The sequence below is a fragment of the Pleurodeles waltl genome, chromosome 1_2 (assembly GCF_031143425.1).
Source record: "Pleurodeles waltl isolate 20211129_DDA chromosome 1_2, aPleWal1.hap1.20221129, whole genome shotgun sequence".
Lineage (NCBI taxonomy): Eukaryota > Metazoa > Chordata > Amphibia > Caudata > Salamandridae > Pleurodeles > Pleurodeles waltl.
Genome location: NC_090437.1, coordinates 1,320,275,177 through 1,320,297,760, shown reverse-complemented (window position 1 = coordinate 1,320,297,760; position 22,584 = coordinate 1,320,275,177). Strand labels below are relative to the sequence as shown.

At 43.1% G+C, this 22,584-nt stretch overlaps 1 protein-coding gene across 1 annotated transcript in view; it reads right to left on the bottom strand.

The window, feature by feature from the left end:
• The window catches only part of LOC138251369 (uncharacterized), a 30,338-nt gene extending 8,319 nt beyond the window's left edge, over positions 1–22,019 (bottom strand). The window contains exons 1-3 of the mRNA XM_069205644.1: positions 21,921–22,019; positions 15,714–15,776; positions 8,680–9,189 (exon numbers count right to left, since the gene is read on the bottom strand). Coding sequence (XP_069061745.1) covers positions 8,680–9,189; positions 15,714–15,747 — 544 coding nt within the window. The 5' untranslated portion in view covers positions 15,748–15,776; positions 21,921–22,019. The remainder of the gene's footprint in view (positions 1–8,679; positions 9,190–15,713; positions 15,777–21,920) is intronic.
• Between the last annotated feature and the right edge of the window lie 565 nt (positions 22,020–22,584).

Genomic DNA, 22,584 nt, shown 5'->3' with positions numbered 1-22,584 from the left:
AACATTTTGCATGCATTGCACCACTTTGTAAACATGATACGATGTTTTTGGCTATCTAATGCCACATTAGCGTAAAAACAATTACGCTAATGTGTTGTTAGAATGGCACTAGGCCCTCTTAAATCTGAACTTTGGTCTTTTTGGTGCCCTCACTGACTCTTTCTCTGACTTCCTGTCATGACCTTGGGCATGCCTCCTTCCTTTTTTCTTCACTTTACTTGAGCGCATATATAACTGTCCTTCTCTCCTGTCTGCCTTTCCTCAGGAGCACTACCAATGTTTTGTCCTATTCCCTTCATTCTGTTCACTTCCTTTATCTTTGTATATCATTGCCCGGATGGGCCTTGTCCCACTGCAGTTTGGCTCCTTGCTACACCTGTGATATGGGAGAGTTTCCCTATTCCATTCCACTGCTATATACCCAACACTGTCTGCACACTGTTCCGAACACCATATGCTGTGCCATCTGTTCTCCCAGTCACTGTTTCCTTCTTCTGTGCTCCATACACTGAGGGTTCTCTGACATTCTTAACATCCCTATGTATCCTATGCTTGCCTCTGTTCACCACTTTCTACTCACAAGGGCTTAACCAACAACCAGAACAAGGTGCTTGCCAGGTCCAGCCCCGGAGCCTCAACCCTAATCCAAAACAAGCCCCAAATTGCAGATCTATTGTGCCTAAGAGACACCAATAATTTACTATATGTGTCACATTACCCTTCTCTGTGTAAAGAATGCTAAAGTCAGATCACAATCGTCTCTTAGATGCCCGCAAACATATTTTTTGTAAGAAACAGTGACTGCAAGATAGAGTTTAGTTGCTGTCCAGAGAGGACCAACAACAGCAAATTCACTTTCTTCTTCACCTCCATTTTCCCCCAAGTCCTGTGTGATTTAAATATAAAAGGACTAACACAGCATAGGTTCCTGGAAGTTGTATCTCCCGGATGTCATATAGGCTCTAGCCTACACAGTACCTTCTGGGAGGAGGCATAAGTGTGTGCTTTCTAGAATACTCCTGGATGACAGAGTCTATCCCCCAAGCTTGTTGTCTTTGGTTTTGAACTTTGAGAATGCACTGGTACCATTTGGTAATGGACTGCTTCCCAACTACCATCAACAGCAAAAGAAGATGCTCAGGCAATAAGTATAAATTACCACAATTATAGTATTGGTGAGTTTGGGTTGGACTACAAAGGGAAATGCAAGTGTGGACAGGTTACCATACACAAAGGTTTTCCTTGAGGATCTAAGAATTCAGATTACTTGTTTTGGAGATACACTAGAGGCTGTATGATTAGGCACACCTATTTAAAACTAACATTGTTTTCTAAATTAGGTAATTGTAAATTGCACCTGTCATGGTACACATGTTCTTGTCCAACCAAATCTCATTGCACCTTGCCTCTCAGCCCCCTGTAAATGTTGCACTTGTATTCTGGGGATCGCTCAATCAAGTTGTTCAACCTGAAATTAAGCATTGATGAAACGCAGTTGATGTACTTGTTCTATTGTAGATGTGCATATGGGAACACCTCTATATTTCTCTTTCTCCACATACTGTCCTGCACCATGAACATAAACCACATACCACAATAAAGGTTTTTTCTAAATCTGGCTGCTGATAAATGTATGCCTTAGACTTCTTCCTTAAACAGTGTGTGTACCGGTCATTGGTCAAAAACACAGTTTGTGAAATTAGTTTAGGCATCTGTCAACACTGGTCACTATTTGTATTTTGTTAGTTTGCTCCTCTTTTGCGTCAAAAAGTTACGCAAATGCAGCGCAATAAAAGTATAAATATGGGCCTTAATTCTTTGAAGTCTGGCACTCCACGCTACGTTGGTCCTCCATATGTGCTTCATCTGGGTACTTCTATAATTAGTAAAATCTTGTGCTGCTTGGTTGAAACTTCATTCAAAAGAGAGGTCACTATGGAGTAGAAAAAAGAATGTTCTTTTCCATTGCTGAAAACACCTACACTGCTCCCTATTGTTTCAAATGACTATCACCTGTTTTCTAGACTCCCTTATTTTGCAAAATGTACATTGCAAATTAATGTATCATAGCTCTCCAGCTCTGTGTTTGAACCTGGTCAGACTGATTTCATTGATCATGGCACAGAATTGGCATTGGTTGTAATTCAGAATGTGATAAGAATTTTTCTAGACCAGAGAGGAACTGTGGCTCGAATTTTTTTTGAACTTATAAATGGCCTTTGACATGCCATGCCTTCGTATGTTATTGACTAGACTGGAGAAGATTGATATTAGGGACCAAGTACTGAACTGATTTCATTCATTTCCAAAGGGTCATAACTATCCGCCTCTCACCACTATTCTTCATTTCACTGTTGTACCCCACATAGTTCCAATCCGAGTCCAACAATGTTTTATCTGTATGTTGTTCTACTGTCTGTTTGGATAAGGAAACTCCATCTATCTTGTATGTCTTATGAAGATAATACCCAGACCATCTTTAGACTGGATAGTCCGAAAGTCATCTTTGCTAATCATTTTCTCACAGGTTTAAAAACAGTGGTTGACTAGATGGGGAGCAACTGTCTGAGGCTAAACTCATATAAAACTGAGGCCCGGTTTTATAGTTTTAGTTGCAAAACTACACTATCGTAGTTTTGCATCAAAACATTTACTGCTGGGCGTCATATTTATAGAATGGCGCAAGCGTCCTGAAAAACGACGCCAGCCGGGTGGGGTTGGCGGTAGGGAAGAAGGAGGTTGTTCCTCAAAAAATGACACTAGCCTGGTTAGAGGCAAAAAAGGCTAACCAGACTAGCACCATTTCCTGGAGCACAACCACCAAAAACATGACCACCACCCAAATGACCAGCACAGGGGACAAGTGTCCCCTGGGCATGGCCACCGCACCCTTTGCCATGCTGGGGGTCCCAAGTTAGGGCCCCTAATGGCACTTTAAAAAATAAATGAAAACATACTTACCTATACTTATCCTACTTACCTGGGATGGGGTCTCCCATCCTCTGGTGTTCCTCGGTAGTGGGTGCGGGTGTTCCTTGGGCTTGGGGTGGGCACCTGTGGACCCATTTAATGGTGTCTGACCATGGAAATGGGTCCACAGGTTCCCTAACGCCTGGTCTGACCCAGGCTTTAAACCATTATTTAGCCCTACCTCCCACACATACGTTATTTTTGCATGGGGGATAAATATGGAGCTATGAGGATAGCACCATTTTTTGGATGGGAATGCCCATACAAGGTAGGTTCATGCATCCAAAAAATGGCACACACTCCAATAATGCGCCAAATTTGTGTAAAAACAATGACGCGAATTCAGCGCAAACAAAGTATAAATATGGTCCTGAGTAGTTTCCCTTGGGTGGTTCTGCCTCGTGTTTGGTCGTCTACTTGGTGGACTGGTTCTTTGAGTCAGGCCCCAGAGCCGGTGAGCTTGGAGAGAAATCACGGGTGCATTTTAAACTCTTCCCTTTAGTTTCAACAACAGGTCAAAAAAGTTACTTCAGTGTGTTTTTTCCAAAAAAGCTTCTAAGGAAAATTCTTACTTTTCTCCCAGTATCAACTCATAAGTCTGTTATCCAGGGCATAATTCATGGTTTAAGGTTCTTAGTAGTTCTAGAACTCTTTTAAAGCATCAGTTATTTCATCTCTATTGTCCTCTGAGATGTTGCGCTCGGCCACTGCCGCTATCTTGATAAGCCAGGCTAGCTGCTCTTTGTAGGAAGCTGGGCTGGTACCTAAGGTACTTAAACATTTTACCAGGTCCAGGTATGCCTTATTAGTGTAGTGTAGGCAGTGTCTAGAAGCCAGGCTATCTAGAAGTAGCTCTGGATGAGCATCCAAGGCTTATCTAGGAGATATGCAAAGCTCATGCAATACCACAGCACTTGCACACATGAAAGAAAACACTCAGTGTTACAAAAATAAAGGTACTTTAATATAGTAACACAGCACCAAAAATACTATAGAGGCAATACTCCCTTAGGAGGTAAGTAACACACAAGTTATATACACTAGTAGTCAGAAATAGACATAAAAGCAGTTAGAAAACAGTGCAAAACAGTTTAAAACATAATAGATAGTAGTGACCCTTGGGGGAGCACAGACCATACACTATAAAAGTGGAATGCAAGAGTTGGACCCCCACCTAGGTACGTAGAACGTGTAGAGGAGAGCTGGGGGTACTAGGAAAGCACAAAGGTAAGTACCACAACACCTCCCAGCGACTAGGAAAGCATGAGTTAATCACTAGAATTTCCCCAAAACACCCACTAAGAAGAAAAGAAGAGAATTGCAAAACCCAGAAATAACTGCAAGAAACCAACGGTGGATTCCTGAAGAGGAAGACCTGTGGAAAGCGGGGACCAAGTCCAGAAGACACAACAGAGTTCAGTGGGGGTTGGAGCCCTTACCCACCAAGTTGAGTATGCAGAAGTTGGTCGACAGTGAGAAAAGAAAGTCAAACTGCAGCCCTGAAGTCAGGGTCGGGGTCGAGTTCCTGGAGGATGCAGGTGTTGTCCCATGCCGGAAGGAAGATTTCAGTCTGGTTTGCGTGTTCGGATTCCACCAACAAGCCTTGGCAAAGGCAAAACTTGCGGTTGGTGTAAAGTGGTGATGCTGGGGACCAACAAGGCCCAGGAGGACTCAACCCAGAACGGGGAGTCTGTGAGGACCCTCTGCATCATAGAGAGCCCAAAGAGGCACAGGCAGAACTCACAGGAGTCCCACCGGATGGGGACACTGGTTGCAGATGGAGCCCATGCAGCACTATGAAAAAGGAGTCCCTCGCCGCAGGAGAGCCACTCAGGGAGCTGTGCATCCCAGGAAGGTGTGCTGGGGGATGGAGCTACACGATGCCTCCAGACCCCTTGGAGAAAGTGCCAACATGCCTTGGCAGCTGCAAAAGACGTAGTGCATGGGGATACTGTCCTGCGTGGGAAGGCAAGGGTTTACCTCCACCCAGCTGATAGAAAGGACCAAAGGTACCACTTCTGACCACCACCTGTGATGCAGGATCCATGCAGCTCAGCAGGAGAGGGGATACACGCAGCCAGTCGTCATTGCTGTTGGTGCCAGCAGATGCAGGGGAGTGACTCCTTCACTCCAAGGGAGATTCCTTCTTCTTTCCTGGGCAGACTACAGACGGGCTGTCCTCAGAGCATGCATGATGGAGAAAATGTTGCAGAAGCTGGAAGGAGCCGTTGAAACAATGTTGCAGGCAAAATCTTTGTTGCAGATTGTCGGGTCCTGGAGAGTCCAAATGCAGTTTTGTTGGTCAGAATTCAAAGTAGAGGTTGCGGAGGAATCCGGCTGGAATTTTGCAAGCTGAATCTGAGGAACCACCCAAAAGAGAGACCCTAAATAGCCCTGAAAGGGGGACTGGTCACCTAGCTGGGTGACCACCTATCAGGAGGGGGCTCTGACGTCAACTGCCTGACCTGGCCACTCAGATGCTCCCAATGTTCCTTGCGAACTTTGGATTCAAGATGTCAATACCCAGGGACCCTCTGGAGGAGCTCTGGGCACCCCCCCTGGGGTTTCGATGGACAGGGGTGGACTGGAGGTCCCTAAACTGGTGCAGACTGGTTTATGCATGGAGGGCACCAAATGTGCCCTTCAAAGCATACCAGTGGATTGGGGTGGCTACCCCTCCCAAGCCCAGTAAGAACTATTTCGAAAGAGGGAGGATGTAACACATCCCTCCCAAAGGAAATCCTTTGTTCTGTCTTCCTGGGCTTGAGATGCTCAAGCAACAGGAGGGCAGAAACCTGTCTGTGAGTGAGGTAGCAGCAGCTTGGGCTTCCTGAAAAACCTCAGAACGCTGTAGGAGCAATGCAGGGGGTCCTCTGAGGAGCCCCCAAATTGCATGTTATCATACAACCAATACTTGCCAATGTATTGGGGTATGATTCCAACATGTTTGATACCAAACATGCCTAGGCTCGGAGCTACCATTATGTAGCTGGACATAGGTAGTGACCTATGTCCAGTGCACGATAAAATGGCATCCCAGCACTCACAAAGTCCAGGAAAACGGAGCTGGAGTTTGTGAAGAAACCTCTGCTAGTGCAGGGGTGCCCTCACACACAGGCACTTGCACCCTGCCCTCTGGGCTAGGAGGGCCTGCCATAGGGGTGACTTACAGTGACCCGGTGCAGTGACCTGGTAGTAAAAAGGTCCATGAACCCTTTCACGTGGGCTGCAATGGCAGGCCTGCAGAACACTGCATTGGCTCCCTATGGGTGGAATAATATATGCTGCAGCCGATAGGGATCCCCTGGTACCCCATTGCCCTGGGTACATAGGTACCATATACTAGGGACTTACATGGGAGCACCAATATGTCAAATGGGGGGTGAAAGAGGTTTCCGTAACCATGTTAGAAGGGAGAGAGCATAATCACTGGAGCCCTAGTTAGCAGGATCCCAGTGAACACAGTCAAACACACTGGCAAACAGGCAAAAAGTGGGGCTAACCATGCTAGAAAGAGGCTACCTTCCCACATTATTTTGCCTATTTGATGGCCAAAAAGTAGAAAAGTAGAAAAAGCTCTCTGTATACCTTTGTTCTGAAACCAATTAAAGTACACTCTGGAAATGATTAACAACTAGCTTTCGTAGCATTAGGTTAAGGCCCATATTTATAGTTTTTTAGCACCGCATTTGCGCCGCGTTTTTGCACAAACGTACAAAATACATTTTGTAAGTTTGCGCCACTTTTGCGTGAAAATGCGGCGCAAATGCGGCGCTAAAAAAGTATAGATATGGGCCTAAGTTGTTAAACTATTACGTACTATTACTTACATGGCCTTTCTATCTTAGCACCAGTGACAATCCTTCTGTAGGCTTTGTGTCACATACTTGATTTGTTTTTCTGAACATATTATAAGTTGCATTTGGTATTATTCAAGGTAGTTGAGGGATTAGGTTCTGCTTACATATATCTTCACACCGCAGAAGAGTTAGACTTTAGCCTAACGTTTCATAATTTATGTTGAAGGTGAACCATCTTATTCATAAGCTCGTGTAGCTTTAAAGTATCACCCAACTCCAGCAGGTAAATCATACACAGTATTTTGGATAGAGTAAAACAGTTCAGCTGAAATACTATGAAGTGAAGGTTGTTTATTTAGTCTTTTCAAAACTCAAACTTATCCATAACAGGTCTGAGAGAAGGTGCTATGCAGTAATATATGTATTATCAAATCCCCCCTTACTCCTGTGTTCTTGGGAGTAACTTCTTAGCCTCCTCAGAGTATAAGGGGGGCAACATAGAGCAGCACTGAAGTCTAGACATCCCCTCAAAGGAACCATGCTGTTGCTATGTAATGACCATAGGTAGCATTTCTATGTCACAAATGGAAAAAGAAATTGAAAGTCATGGTTTGTAAACTATGAAAATATATTATTTAGTGCACAGGAGAACCCTAGATCACATGGCCCTGGGATAAGGGAATTGTGAAATACTAGCTGGTGACTTGGACTGAAATGCCATTGTGTAATGTATACACATGACTGGATTGTGACTCGACAAGCTTACATGGGTGGCTCAGAATCAGCTGGTGTTCTTTGCCCCACCTTTACTCTATGTCCGTATGGGTAGACTCTATGCTACTTTCTTCCAGGCTGTAGTCAAAGCAATAAGCATGGCTAATATAATGATAATTGGTGATTGTGGAGTTGTGAGATTGGACAATTCCAATTTTTGTTGCAGTCTGGTCATTAACCTTTAGAATTTGGTGTTGTTTTCTCAATTTCAGACCTTTCACAAAATCCTTTCAAGGCTCAGTGGTCAGATTATTGTCTTATTTGAACCTGGCTCAATAAGGTTAATGAGGTAATCTTAAACCATGAAGCATAACACATGGTGCTTTGGATTGGTACTAGAGAAGCAAGATACACATGTCTTTGTTAAGCAGTAGAGGGCAAGGTTTGTGTGAAATCCTCAGACTCCCTGTTTAAAGATGATGCCATACAGATGAAGATACAGCTGAGATCTGTTGCTGAGGGAAGACTGTGACTTGACTATTCAGCATCACCTCTGCTACTTGCAGCTGCTGACATAGCTACAGTTTTACATGCAATAACACCTATTTACTGTACATGTGTTCTATCATTCAGGGCCACTATAGGGCAAGACTAAAATTGAACCTGCTCAATGTCAAGAGAACGACCCACCTAGACTATTTGTTATCTACTAAAGTGCCCATAGCAAATGCTTCCTGTTGGACTTTAATATTTTCTCTTACTTATTTGAACTTGTCAGCATTAGTGTTTGCATGACTGCTCTCTCTGTCTGGCAACCTTAATATGTACCTCCAAGAAATTGTTCTCATCCTCATCCCAGTATAACTGTTCATTTTCAGTAGGACCCTGGAAATGTCACAGGTCTTGTTTAACAGATCAGTCTCACAATTGGTACTCTCCTAAATATGGCATTATAGTGTAGTGTGCAACATCATCGTTTTACCATTAAAATGTAGGCTCTTGGCTAATTATCAGCCACAGCTTCCTAGAATGAATTGTCTGAGTGTCAGTGTCTTTGCTATCTCAGAAATAGTTTTTATTTGTCCCCTTCTGGCATGTACCTCATATTAATACTTGGACAGCTTTGTCATCATAAGCGTTAATAGGGCCCATTGCATGCAAAGACTCATTTTTAAAGGACTCACACCACACCTACCAATAAGTTTTCCAGAAGAAGGGATCAGAAAGACTCCATTCCCTTCATCTCGTGCTTCTTCCAGCTCAGTTTTCTCTTGTTCCATCTTTTGCAGGTCACTTATCGAATATTCCAGGTTCTGCTTTGCCCGTTCCAGTTCAGTTTGGCTGCTGTTCTCTAGGTCCAAAAGGATATTCAGCTCAGTGTTAGCTCCATCCAGCTTCAGTCCCAGGGAGATTTGTTCCTCAGATAACCTTCTCAGTTCTGTCAGATGTGTGGCGTGGAGGGAGCGCAGTGCTATCTCTTTGGCTAGTGCCATATCCTCTGCTTTCTTCATATTGCCATGTGCTGCAGATAAATGCTCTTGAATCTGAGCATATACCTTCTCAGTGATATTAAGACTGAGGAGGCTCTCTGCAAGAGCTTCTAGGGAATTAACTCCTGCTAAGTATGCTTCCCGAATCTCTGCTTTATAGTCTCCATCAGTTCCAGAATCAGCCAGAGTTGAGTCAGAAAAGCTTGCGAAGGTACCTAGCAGAAAAGGAACAAAGATGCATGTGACTTTTTTGCAACTAAGTTGGGAATATTAAACAACAAGCAATAGTATGCAAGGGAGAGGAAATAAGAATGAACTTTACAGACTAGGATGGCCTGACCAAAACCGAAAGACATCATAGAGCCTGATTTAAATCTTGGTGGTAACAGTCCCTCTGTCGCTGTTTCAAGGGTTTTCCTGTCTGCCGGCTTGGCAATCAGCTCGAGCGATTTAGATTTCGGAAGGACCATAGCCACTGGACTGCCACAGTCCCGCCACCTCTGCCAGGAATCCCAACCCACATGAACAGCGGAATAGGAAAGAGTGGCTAGCAGCAGGACTGCAGCCACTGTTATCGCTGTGCTGATTCAGAGGTGCCCTTCCACCAACCTGACTGTGGTGGGGATGCCTCCACTTCAAGGCTGGAATATTGGGGAGAAATGATGTGAAAACCCACCTTCTCTCCTTTTTCTTTGACCTTTTCAACTGGGGCACGACTGGGGGACCCCTGCCATTGCTACTGACACTTGACCATGAAGGGCACTTGTCCCGTCACCACCAGACACGAAGGTGAGCAGTACATGGGACATGTACACAGAGGGGTGACACTCTACTGTCGACTGCAACCCAACCGTCAACATAAATGTAAGTATATTTTTTTCCTGGGTTTGGAATATGTGTTGACATAAGTTGTTGCATCAATTGCATGCAACACACCTATATCCACACATATATCCAATGGGAGACCCCCTTCCATTGCTAACCCACCACTGTCATACCGCTGGTACAGATGGAACATCTAAATCAGGTCTGTGGTACACCGTCAGCCTGACAGCAGCTGAGTCCGGTCAGCGAGCATTGTGAACCGCTTTCGCAAAGGTTTTTTTCAATGGATATACATCTAAATATGGCGGGCGGGACACCATCAGCTCGATGGAGTACTCAGAACCACCACACCTGCGGGAAGACCATCAAGATCTAAATCAGGCCCTAAGCCAAAAATTATTCCACCCAAAACTCTTATGTTTAAACTTTACTAAACCACTGATTAGTGGGTTCAAGTTTTTCTTTTTTCTCCTTTGTTTAATATCTGGGTTACTTGATTCCATATTCCCACATTTCTACTTATCAATACAGGGTGTGGAGCTGTGGGAAGCTTCTTGTACACTGTTGTCTGGTGTATTCAAGTAGCCCTGTTCTCTTCTAGCAGAGTAGCAGAATGCAGTATTCTTGCACAATAGATATAAATTCTGACACAATGAAGGAACAACAATTGAACCTTTTAAAATGGCCTTGTTATATGTTTGCAGTTTTCATGCACTGTCCCTATCATCCTCACCCTCTACATTGAACCTTGTCAGACTCTACTCACAATTGACAGCATCAGGATCCACTCATATCACTATGATACACTACTCGACTTGAATGTCTCCTTTGCTCCAGAGAACCAAAGCTTCTGTACCTAATCCGGACCTGGATATTCCTTCATCCAGACTTGGATGTCCAGCACCTACCTGAAGATCAATCCAACCAAAACAGAATTCCTGTTATTCACTGAGAGCAACAAGCAAGAAGCAGCACAAACCTGGCTTAATGACATGAAGCTTGACAGCTTCGAGCCCCAAATTACACTGAAGCCCAAGTCCCTTTGACCCTCAAGGAGCACATTGCTAAAAAAAGACAAAGATGACCTGGACCAGCTCTCTTGTCTAAAGAAAGTAAAAGTGACTTCAGAACTGCTGTTCAAGCCGTTAAAGTCTCCCAACTGGATGAGTGGCATAGCTTGGTGGCCATTGGCCCTGAAGCAAGCAAAGTAACTGGGCCCCCTAAATAGGGTGATATCTCTCAGTTGCCCCCAACACTCCTCAACCTCCTTCAACATAGCCTGCATTTTCCAAAACTCACTACTGTTTTCATACACAAACTATTGTATTTCCACTTCCTGCACAGCACTACCACAGGCCAGATCCATGCCCCTTAAAACCTTTACCAAAGCCAACAGATTTGGCCTTTGTAAAGTGCGTACACACAAAGACATAACATGCATGACCCCTCACATCCCTTACATTGCATTCACAGAGGCATATGACTCACTCTGCATTCACACAGGCACAACTTTCAACCTATAAATCAATTAGCCTGCACTCACAAAAAACAATGTTAATTCTGCATTCACACAGGCACATTTCTCACAATAAACTCACACAAATGGTAGCCATCCTGCACACCAGCACACTGTTCACACAGAGGTACACCGCTCACACGGAAGGAACAAACATTTGGACTGATGGTGGCATAGGAGACACAGTTTGACTATCTGACACATCAGTCCACAAGTGTAATCCAAAGTTCACGAATTAAGCTCCATTTGGACTAGCAAAAGTCAGACCTTTGTGGACTTTTGCAGGGAAAAGTCTTGGCATTAAGAAAAATCTCACTTGCCTTCTAAAAAACAAGGTGGTGGTTATCTTTAGTTGAAGCTTAACCAAAAAAAATAAAAAAGGAAGAACAACAAAGTAAATACTATGCCAACTAAATGTGAAAGGAACAAACTTTAAAGAAACATATTAAATAGTAAAGGTTTGCACAGTCTGCCATCATTAAACAGTGGAAAATGATAGAGTATGGAGAGTGGTGTTTCAAGATGGTGGTATGGATTTGAAGATTGCAGCAGTGATGACTGGCCCTCTGCATATAAATGTTGTGGTTAGTAGCACTAGTAGAAGAGCTGGTGATTCCTTCACTACTCAGTTAGCACTAGTCTGCATTTGCAGGTGAGCTGCTGGGGGAAAAAACTAAAGGAACTACCTCCTGAGGTTGGGCTTCTCTGGATGCAGGGTAACACAGAGTAAGGAGGCAAAATACTATTGCTCCGACTACCTAGTATCCTGAGGACTAGCAGTTGTCTACTAGGCAGAGCCAAATATTGGCAACACAGACAATGACAGAAGAGAGCTGATCCACTGCCCAATTGTATGTATGTTGTTCCAAAGAGCTAACAGGCTTGCTTTGAAGTCATGTAACACACATGGAATTGTAGCTACTACTCTCCTCTGAACCCTAAAACACAGGAGCATTGGATATATTTAACCTTCTACTATGAGCACAGTGTATTGTACAGAGAATACACCAAAGGCATGGAGAAGTTATATGTCACTTGTGAACTGCAGCACATGGTCTGCCATCTACTAAAGTAATAAAGAAAACACAGTTTCCTTGTGCAGCTTGTCCACTGCAGCTTTTGCACATGCAGAAATGCTAAATGACAGGAAATAACTGTACTTTTAAATATTAAATAACTCACCCTTGTGTATGAGTTGTATTGGATGTAGCCCACAAAGTAAGATGCCTAGTATTCTAAAGTGGTAGATGCAAGAATCTATTGTTGACATCTACCTATAGTGACTAGTACCCAAAACCTAAAAGCAAAAGCTGCTGGTGTCCTATGAGAAAATATTAAAGTTCAGATAAAATAGTAATTCTGCTAACTTTACATTGGGATAAGCTACACAGGCAATTCAAAAATGATTTTTAATGTGTCTTAAACATCCAATTCAATGGTGAAGTTAATAAATAATACATGATACATTTTTAGAAAAAGTGACTTTTAAAAGTTATACTTTCCCCGACTGAGCCTCCAGTGGGCTAACTATTATTAGCCTGATGGCAGCTGACTGCTATCAGTGCCCCCTTATTAAGGTGTTGAAACTGCTCCTAGAGTAGGCACAAAGGCTTAAGTCTATTGACGGGAGCACCAGGGGATCGGGATATGTCTCCTCTCAGCCTAGGAAGGGCAGCTGGGGAAGTTCCAATAACTTCATTACCATGATAGGAACTAGGGTGAGGCCTCTCTATTTATATTTAAATGTAAAAGATGACCTGAGGAAGAGGTGCCTCATGTTCCATAGGCTATCGGTCATTGACTTGGCACAAGGCTAGAAATAGGGAAAGCAGCTTCAAAAACCAGTGTGGTGTAGCTGAGGAGCAAGGAACTGTTCATTTGCCTAAGAACAACACTGGCTGCCACTTGCGCTCCTTTAAAGCATGGAAAGATTATAAAATGTTGGATTTTCTACAGAAAACTGCTCTGTGTATATGAAGAAAAACAGGATGTCCTGCAAAGTGGGAAGGTTTGCCCTAGGGCACAATTTTCTCATGGGTTAGGGTGTCTAGGAGACATGCCCACCCACTGACTAGAGAAATCCATAATGCTGACACCTCATTCACAGTTCATCAGAACACTCTCTGGACCTGTGAAAGAGTAGAAGAGGACTGGACTTGCCGTCTGAGACCTGTGTGGAGACCTGAAGCCCTGGACGTGCTCCCTCTTGTATCAGGGGCTAAAAAATGGATTTTAAAGTTTAGTTTGTCAACTTTCTGTGTGACTACAAGGACACAACAAGGTGCAAGAGGCTTTTTTTCTGAAGTGCCCAGGTAACCAGTAGCAATTAGAACTGGACGAAACTCTGCTGATAGCCTGTGCAGGAGTGAGTCCTGGCCCTAATAGCTGTCCCTGAGATCCAGGGAGCCATTGAAATGACAACAATGAGCTGCTCCAGACACACTTTCCATGACTTGCAAGGTGTCAGCAGGACCCTGTGGCATTGGTGTCTGATTTTGATGTTACTTCATTAGATACTGCTTCAGGCTTGCCCCACTGGATGATTTTGAATGTCATAAAAAGATTAAGGGGCAGATTTACTAACATTTTGTTGGTGAAAAATGTTTATTTTAACATTACTTTCCAGCACAATACTTGTTTTGCACTGGAAAATTACATGAAAGTGTGAAAAGCAGTGCTTTGTGCTGATTTGCATTACTTCGAATAAGGGGGATGTTCCATGAACGGTATATGAACATTCCCATGTAACCACCCATGAGCTTTGCCATAAAGTCCTATCTACTTTCCACAGTTGACAGGGTTTTGCACCAAAACATAACACTTTTTTGAGAGTGCCGATAACTTGAAGAAATGTTTTTATTCCTCCCAACTTTTGTGACTTTGCATGTGGGCTTGACGGTACAGCACACTCCCAAAGTGGGAAAAGTTTTTAAATTTGCCTAGGCATAGTATGTTGTACTGGAAACGTAACCTACCAGTAAAATACCAATGCTATACCTCAAGCGTAAACCTTGCACTATGGTGCAATGGTTTATGTGTTTCTAGGGAGCCTAATTGTGAACCAGAGGTAGGGAGAGATCCAAACAATGCGACATCTTGGTAGATAGGGTGATCTCCTGCTTTATCCCTCTCATGCAATGCAGTGAAGCACAGCAACCTTGGTAATTCCATACCTACTCACAAGAGAGACAGTAGAAGCTTCTCCATTATCCTCACTATTTCTAAGCCTCTCCTGTGAAGCCCAATCTAATTCAGATTCCAGGTGGTTTGGGTTGGCGGGGTGCATTTTTTTATTTTTAAATGAACTAATACCCAAACAGCCATATCACACCTAGCCTGAGCTTAAATGAGATCATCAAACTAATTTAACATATAGACGTGGCAGAGGACACTCTTGCAACACAGCATCAATGTGCCTTGAGATAACATTGTAGATATGTGTGTTCATGACAGACATCAGAAGGTTTAAAAGGTTTTCAGGACTTACCTCTTCTCCAAATTAAACACAATTTGATGAATAACATATTTTCTTTAGATATTCATATCTTTCGAAACCAAATTTCATCCACACATTTGTTCAACACTACCATTCACTCTTCAGCCTAGAAAGTTTAACTCGGCTAAACCAGGATTTTTTCACAGGTCCTATGATTTTGATGAGATGAAGCCACTGACCATCAGCCCTATGCTCAAAACTGTGCCAGTACCTCTGATTTGGACAACACACCTCCTGTCTGTGGAAATACCTAATTTCATGAACATCCGATTCCACGGTTTATATCACATGCTGAACTCTAACTGGACCTACAATGTTATTTTCTGGTTATGGTGTGCTGGTGCATTTCTGTTTCTGTTGTGGTGAAATGTTTAGTTATCTGTGGCTGAATGATTTTGTTTCAAGATGTGTCTGCTTCAACCAACTGCTTTGTGTTATGAAATAAAGTGTGTTTCATTGCATGTGTTAGTCTCTTCACAAAAGCAGGTTATTAGTCGTTGGTCACCTTAAAGTTGCATTGTCTTGTCTTAGATGTTCTAAATGATCTATATTATTTGATGTATGTGTGGTGTATGTTGGTGGCCCTGCAGCCAATCCTGATGCTGCTCAGAGCAGCGCTAGGATTGAATGAGAGCGCCCAGCCAGGGTGCTCCCAGGCAGACTGGGCGCCTGTTCCGGCTATCTCCAGCCCGACAACACAGAGCCGCGCCTGATCATTGGTAAATCCATTAGTCACCTATGTAGAATGCCTGTTCAAACTGGAGCACTTCACATCATTTCCTGGTATGGATTAGTTTGTTACAGTACTCAGAAGAAAACAGTATTATCCCATATTCTCGTAAATAATTGACGATTCTTTATTTGAAGTTCTGAAAAAGAACATGCTAGCCGTAGGCTCTCACCTAAAATAAGGAGGACTGCGAAGGGAGAATGCATTTTATCAGCCCTGGATATCTTCAGTGTTCCTGCAGAAAACAGAAAGAGGACCATCTTCATCATTATCACAGTTCTTTTAAATGATATATAGCATGCCTTTGCCTTGTTTACAAATAGTACTGAGCAAAGCCTTGACCATTCCCAGTGGAGGTACGGCACAGGAGCTGGCCTTGAACAGAAGGGTTCCATCCCCTGCTCCATCACCTGTCTTCCGGCAAGGCCATACTATCAATTGCCTACATGACCAACCTCCTGACAGACAATTCTTTTTTTTTTCAATTTAATTGAGAATATTTATTAATAATTTAGAGAACCTGTTTTATTAAACTTAGCATACAGAGTTATACCTCCAAAATTAAAATGTATTCCCTGGAGGCCGCAATAAAGCTGTTTTAAGCAAGCAAAGTACTCAATGTGCTAATTTTACAGCATTGTAACTTGGGGTCTTCTGGGGCTGATTTTGTTGCTGTCTGCAGGGGACCTGGCCTCCCAGGTTGCAGTGCTCCTGGTGGAGCGGAGACAAGATGGGTTATCCTATGGCTGGTCTCTACCTAGAGTGCCAGAGTGGGTGAACAATTACAGACTGGAACACTTAAACCAGTGATTGCCGGTGGATGAGATTCATTCAAGCAGCTCTTCAATCACTTTTTTTGTGTAGTGTAAATTACATTCAGGTCACATCATTCTCGACAAAGGAAACAAATTCTTCCTTTCAGACCTCAAAACAATGTCCACAAAAATGAATCAAAAATGAGTATCACTATTATTTTTTCATTACATCTTCAGCATAATTTATCAAGAATTTCAGACCAGAAACCTCATAAGCTATGGTCCTCATCTACAAAGACATGACAGAGTGGTTTCACAAGCAATTTTGCTGCGCCTAGCTGCGGTTTTTCCAAAATGCAGGAATGCACTGTATTTAAAATAATACGGCGCATCCCTGTGTTTCCCCATGCTCCAGTGCTAAATTAGCTGCCTAGAGCCAATGCAGCCACACTTGTGCCAAGGTGCAAGGATGGCTGCGTTGCAGGGGAGATTGTTTTTGTGCAGGAAGGGTCACCTTCCTGTACAAAAACTATGTATAATAGCGATATGCTCCTACAATGTGTGCTGCAGAATGCAGCACACAGAGCAAAAAACTAAGAGAAATAAGGGAGGCGTTAGATTTTGGTGCTGCCTCAGGTTTACGATTAATTATAAATCTGAGGCAGTGTCAAAAAGCAATGGGAGTTGCGTGGGTACACCCAGAGCAACACCCAGTGCACGCACCTTAGCCGTAGAAAACTGTGTTGGGCTGCCCATATCTACAAGCCTGCATTCAGCCAGGAAAAGTGATGCTCTGGTGGTGCTAAGGCCTCGTAAATGAGACCCTGTATGCATTAAGAATGTCCTGTTGCTCTGCTCACCGAGATTATCTGTTGGCAGGGGTGAGCAGTCATGTTCATGGTACTTGCTGTCTATTTATTGGAGCTTTTTGTGCAGCAAGAGTTGGAGAAAAAGTGCACAGTGCATGTCCCTCTGATTCCAGCCTCGTATAATAACTCACAGAGAAAGTGCACAAAATGCTGCCTGCCTGCCTCATCATGAAGCGTGCTTGGGAAGCAGACCCACAGTAAAAGTGAAAAGAACATCCATACACAAAAATACAAAAGCCCCTTTTATGCCCGATCAATCACTCCTTTGAAACTCATTCATTAATAAAATTTACAGGGCACTTAAAACAAACTAAGGCCCATGTTTATACTTTTTTTTAAATTGTAGTTTGCGGCACTTTTGCGTAAAAAAATTACGCAAACGCTGCGCACAAAAAGTATACATATGGGCCTAACTGGTTATTAATTCGAGGTGTTTATTATTAAAGTGAAAAAAAATATTCTATCAAACCTAGCATACAGAGCATTTTTTAGCTCAATCCGTTTTCATTGAAGTAATAAAATACAGTGACAGTAGGAGTAACACATGTAAAATAACAAGTAATAAAACATTCAAATATCCAACAAGATGAGAGTATGTTTTATGACAGAAAATGAAAGGAGAAGGAAAGAAAGGTCAAGAACAGAAGAAGCAAGAAAGAACACAAAGAAAAAAGAAATACAATTAATATGAAGGTAAGAAGAAATCAGGAGTTGAGTGTAAAGAGAAAAAGTTTGAAAAAGGTAACCAAAAAGATCAAATGTAGGGCCTGATTTAGATGTCTGTGGACAGGTTTTTATTTGTAGAATATTTAAAAAAATCAGCATCAATTCTACGATTATCACAAATGAAGTTCCGCTAAGTAAGAACTCACAATTGTTTTAAAAAACCTTTCAAAAAAAATATTACTTTAAATGATACTGATCAAAATAATCACTACAGAAATTAATATAATATCTGAAGTTTATTGATATTTTATTTTTCATTACACCTACACCATTAACAGGCTGGAAGCTCAAACTTGAAGTCTCCCAATATATGCATGCCTGCCGCTCAGCTTGGTCAGTCAATAGCCCTCGGGCCAACATGTGACCTTTGGATGCTCTTTACTAAGCTTTGAGCACCTGTGTGTCTTTTTTCACTCCAAGCTAGATTGTGATCAGACGGGTCGTGGTGCCTGCTCCCCTGTTTCCTGCAGTCCAGCCTCGAACTCCAACTCATAAAGTCACCTACCCACTTACCTCATCGTGAGCCACGCCTGGGCAGCAGTGCTTAATTTGAGCAGGTGATCTCCGGTGCTCTGCACCAGCACTTAATTGTCAACATCAGCGCTTGTGGCACAAGGTGGCACTGTCTGGCTAATTTAAAAATGATCACAACAACAGTTAATTACTCATTCATTATATATTAAAAATGATTATTACCTGCTGCCCAAGTCATTCTTTTAGCTTTGGGGGCCTGAAATATTCTGAATAGTCAGTTTTGTAGGAGTGTGATGGTCAGTAGATGTGCTGGTGTTGTCATTGGCAGTGCTGGCAGGGGCAATGGGTGGTGCAAACTGCAGTGCCCTCCTGACAAGAGCCCTGGCACTTATTCTTTTACAAACTACACAAATTACGAGTTCAGGGTGGAAACAAAAAAAGCATTAATGCAGGAAAATCCAAAAGCCTCTTTCATGGTGATCACTAACTCCTTTTGCCTCAGTGGTGTCCAGCTAGGATAATTTGGAGGTCACATGGAGCTTTGCTGAAAAACACACAGCTCAACAGACAAAACTCAGAATCGCAAGTTGCTGAAAGAAACTTTCTGAAGCTCACCCGCCTATTTAAACATTTATAATGCACATAAAGCAAGCTGATTTTTTTGCATTGAATTAAAAGTGTTTATTATTAATCTACAAAACCTGTTTTATCAAACTTAGCATTCAGGGCTATAGCCTCCAAAAGTAAAACCTATTCGCTGCAGCCTGCAATGAAGCTGTTTAAAGCGAGCACATTACTCAAGGAGCGTTTTCACAGGACTTGTGAGCTGCAAGTAATGGCAACAAAATCATTAAGCCATTGTGGTATCTCATAAAATCTACAAATGGGCGCACTATATCTTATGTTTTTTTCCTCTGCAGCAAATCGTTTTGCTATTTTATGAAACCTCGCCCTGGTGACCAGAGATGGTACCTAACCCAACCTAAAGTATCATGAAACTTACTGGTAAAGCATTCATCATTGCTGCCGCCGTTTTAACCCCATTGTTTTAACTGAGGCAGATTCCGCAAAAGTTCATTATAAGTAAAGAAAAAAAGGTGTGGAGATGAATGTTCAAGGGTTCTATTTTTCTCTCCTCCGCTCCTGCAGCATAAAAATTCAAAGCCTGTTACAAAAACATTTAAAAAAGAAGAACAAATGAAGAAGCATACATGATTCCTGGTTGACCCTGGGGGGGCTGATGGAAGAGGACCATGTGGAGTAGGAGCAGGCCCTGAGGGCCATAGGAAAATATAGCAGAGAAGAAGGACCAGAAGGAGGAGAAAGAAGGCTAGCATCAGGACTAGGAAAAGGAGACGAGAACCTGGAGTACAAGAGCTTCATGAACTAGGACAGGAGGACCAGGGACAGGGTTAACACGAACAGGTCTACGAAGACATGGACCCGGAGAACCAAGACCAGGTGGAGGAGGCTGGCAACCTGGTGGGCTGAAGGACTAGATGGACCAGGGCCATGACCAGCATTACAGGGGCCAGAACAACCATCACAGGGATAAGAAGAGGAGGAACTAGAGAAGGAATGAATGAAGAGTGGAACTAGTGGGAGCTTCACTAACAGGATCAGGAGGATGGTGAGAGAAGAAGGAGCACAAGAAAGATGAGGATTAAAACTAGGACTTAGGGTGACCAGGAAGAAGTGGAAAAGCAAGAGGGTGGTAAGGTTGATGTAGAAGAGGAGCTGAACCAAGAGGAGTAAGTCTAGGAAGTTCGAGAGCAGGAGGAGCTGGACCAATAGCATCAGGGTAGCAATGATAAGCAGGATCAGACACAAAGAACAAGGGACATGGATAAACATGATAACAAGAACCAGGACAAGAAGGCACGGGACACAGAAAAGAAGCAGGACCAAGAGATGGTCCAGCAGGAGTAGGAAAACAGAAGAAAGGGTAAGAGGAGGAAGAGAAGGTGGTTAAGGTGCCAAGCTTAGAAATCAAGCCTTTGGGATCCAAAGTCAACAATTTAATAACAGCTCTTGTCTTTTTGGGGAGTTATACCCAGATATGTTTTGCATAAATATGCTTGAGATCTTGGGATGAGCCAGTGTATTAAGTAGTCAACTAAGACTGTGTGGTATTTTAGTCATGCTTAGTGTAGGTCAATTATTACAATTATTATTATTAATTATTATTACATAGGAATGTATGTACCTTTATGCAAATAGTACTCTAGCTGATTTAATAAGAACTGATGGTCTGATTTAGATCTTGAAGGACATGCTACTCCATCACAACATGGATGCCACATGTGCAGGAATGTGAATACCATTATATCCTGTGGTATTTAGAATTCAGTGGACGGGATATCCATCACTGTTACAGTAACTCGTCTGCCGGGATCTAAACCAGGCACTTAAAGAAGTGAAAGAGTATAAAGTGGTGAGGATTCAGTCTGCACTCACATAGACCACATCATAGAGACAGGCACTGTTCATATTAAGTGAGTGAGAAGGCATACAGGCAGATACCAGTAAATGAGTGGGCAGAATCAGCAGCTACACAGCAGTAATTACAATGAAGTAAAGTGTACAGCTAGAGTCTGACACACTGTGTGCACTGAGGGCCATTTTGTATTATTGCTTTCTGCACTGCACCAGCACGGAAGGGATCTGCTGTTTCTTTTCCCTTCTTCAGTGAATCCATTTACTCGAAAGATCTCTGAGTTCATTGATGTTTTCCTGGCAGCAGAACTCAGGAACACAAACGCACCGTTTATGAGTGGCTTGGTGTTTTACAACCCTGCACAAACTCCTGTTTGTCACACAACACAGCATGGCAGTCGAAGTTGCTGCGCCGAGAGGCAAAGGTCAGGAAAGCATCATATCTCCTATGAGATCCCACTGTCCTGCTCCCTCCCTAGAACTGGTGCACAGTGAAGCTGCCAAGCACATGCACAGCCGTGCATAATAGTGCAAACGTATCCGGGTCATGTCTAGTACAGGACTGGTACTGGACGTGTAGCCAGTACAAACACCATGCCTTGACAAAATGGAAAACCTTTTCCACTTTGGGTGTGTGCTTTACAGTGCAGCATGCATGCAAAGTCGAAATTGTTTTGAGAAAAAAAAACAGCTCTCCAAGTACATTCCAGTTTCAAAGAAGCATTATTTTCACAGCAGACCTGTCTATTAATGTTAGTAGATATGGCTTTGAATAAAACATCATGGGTGACTGCATAGGCATGCCCACCTACCACCCCTGGAATGCCCCCTGACACAAAGGGGTGCAAATCGGTGCTAGGTTTGCCCTGGAAAGAACATTCCATATAAACATGTTGAGCTTGTTTGCATCACTTTGTGACACAAACCTGCTGCACAAAGTGATGCAAATCTCTGCCACAGAACCCTTCAGCAACAGGACGATGGTACGGCCGTGGCTGCAATAGTGAATGAGCATCCGTAGCCCGGTGAGGGGTGGTTCTCTGAGGACCGTCTGTACTGGGACAGGTATTGTCAGAGAGTAACACAGCTATAAATAGGGCAGATCCAAGCAGCTCTTACCTGCTGAACGGTGAAATCGGAGCGTTGTCGCTGCTGCTTGCAGGTTCGTCTAAGGGAATATTTCCAGCTCAGCGGGTGATACACAGAGGAGCCCTCAAGCTATATATAGTTATTAATGCAAATTAGCAGGAAGAGCAGTCCAAAAGCAAATACCAGTTCAACCACTTCTCTCCTTCCAGTGAAACAGCTAAACACCATCTGGACCAATCACAAACACCTGCCCAAAGCCAAGGGCGGAGTCAGACAGGCTCCACCTGTATCTCATAGAAGTCAGCAGTTTATACCATGGTCATGGGCTCCATACTGGGTATCGCATGGCCTTTCCACAACTGAGGTCCCTAACCCCTTCTTTCCTCAACTTCCTGAGCCTTCCTCAATCCTCATACTTTTCCAATCATCAAAGTCGGACCTTTCCTTAATTCTGTTTTCCGACTCTTCCTCTGCCAGTTCTGAGCCTTCAATTCCTTTGAGGGCCCAATTACATCTCTCAACCCGATGCTTATAGTCCTTTGTTGCCTCCTGCTAATTCCTGACCTGTTTCTCAATGACCACTTGCATATTTTGGCCCATGTTTAAGAAAAAGTGGCACATCAACTATGATACCCCACTTTTCTTGTAACCCCCACGGCACCTAGCAACACCATAGTTGCACCATATTTATAAT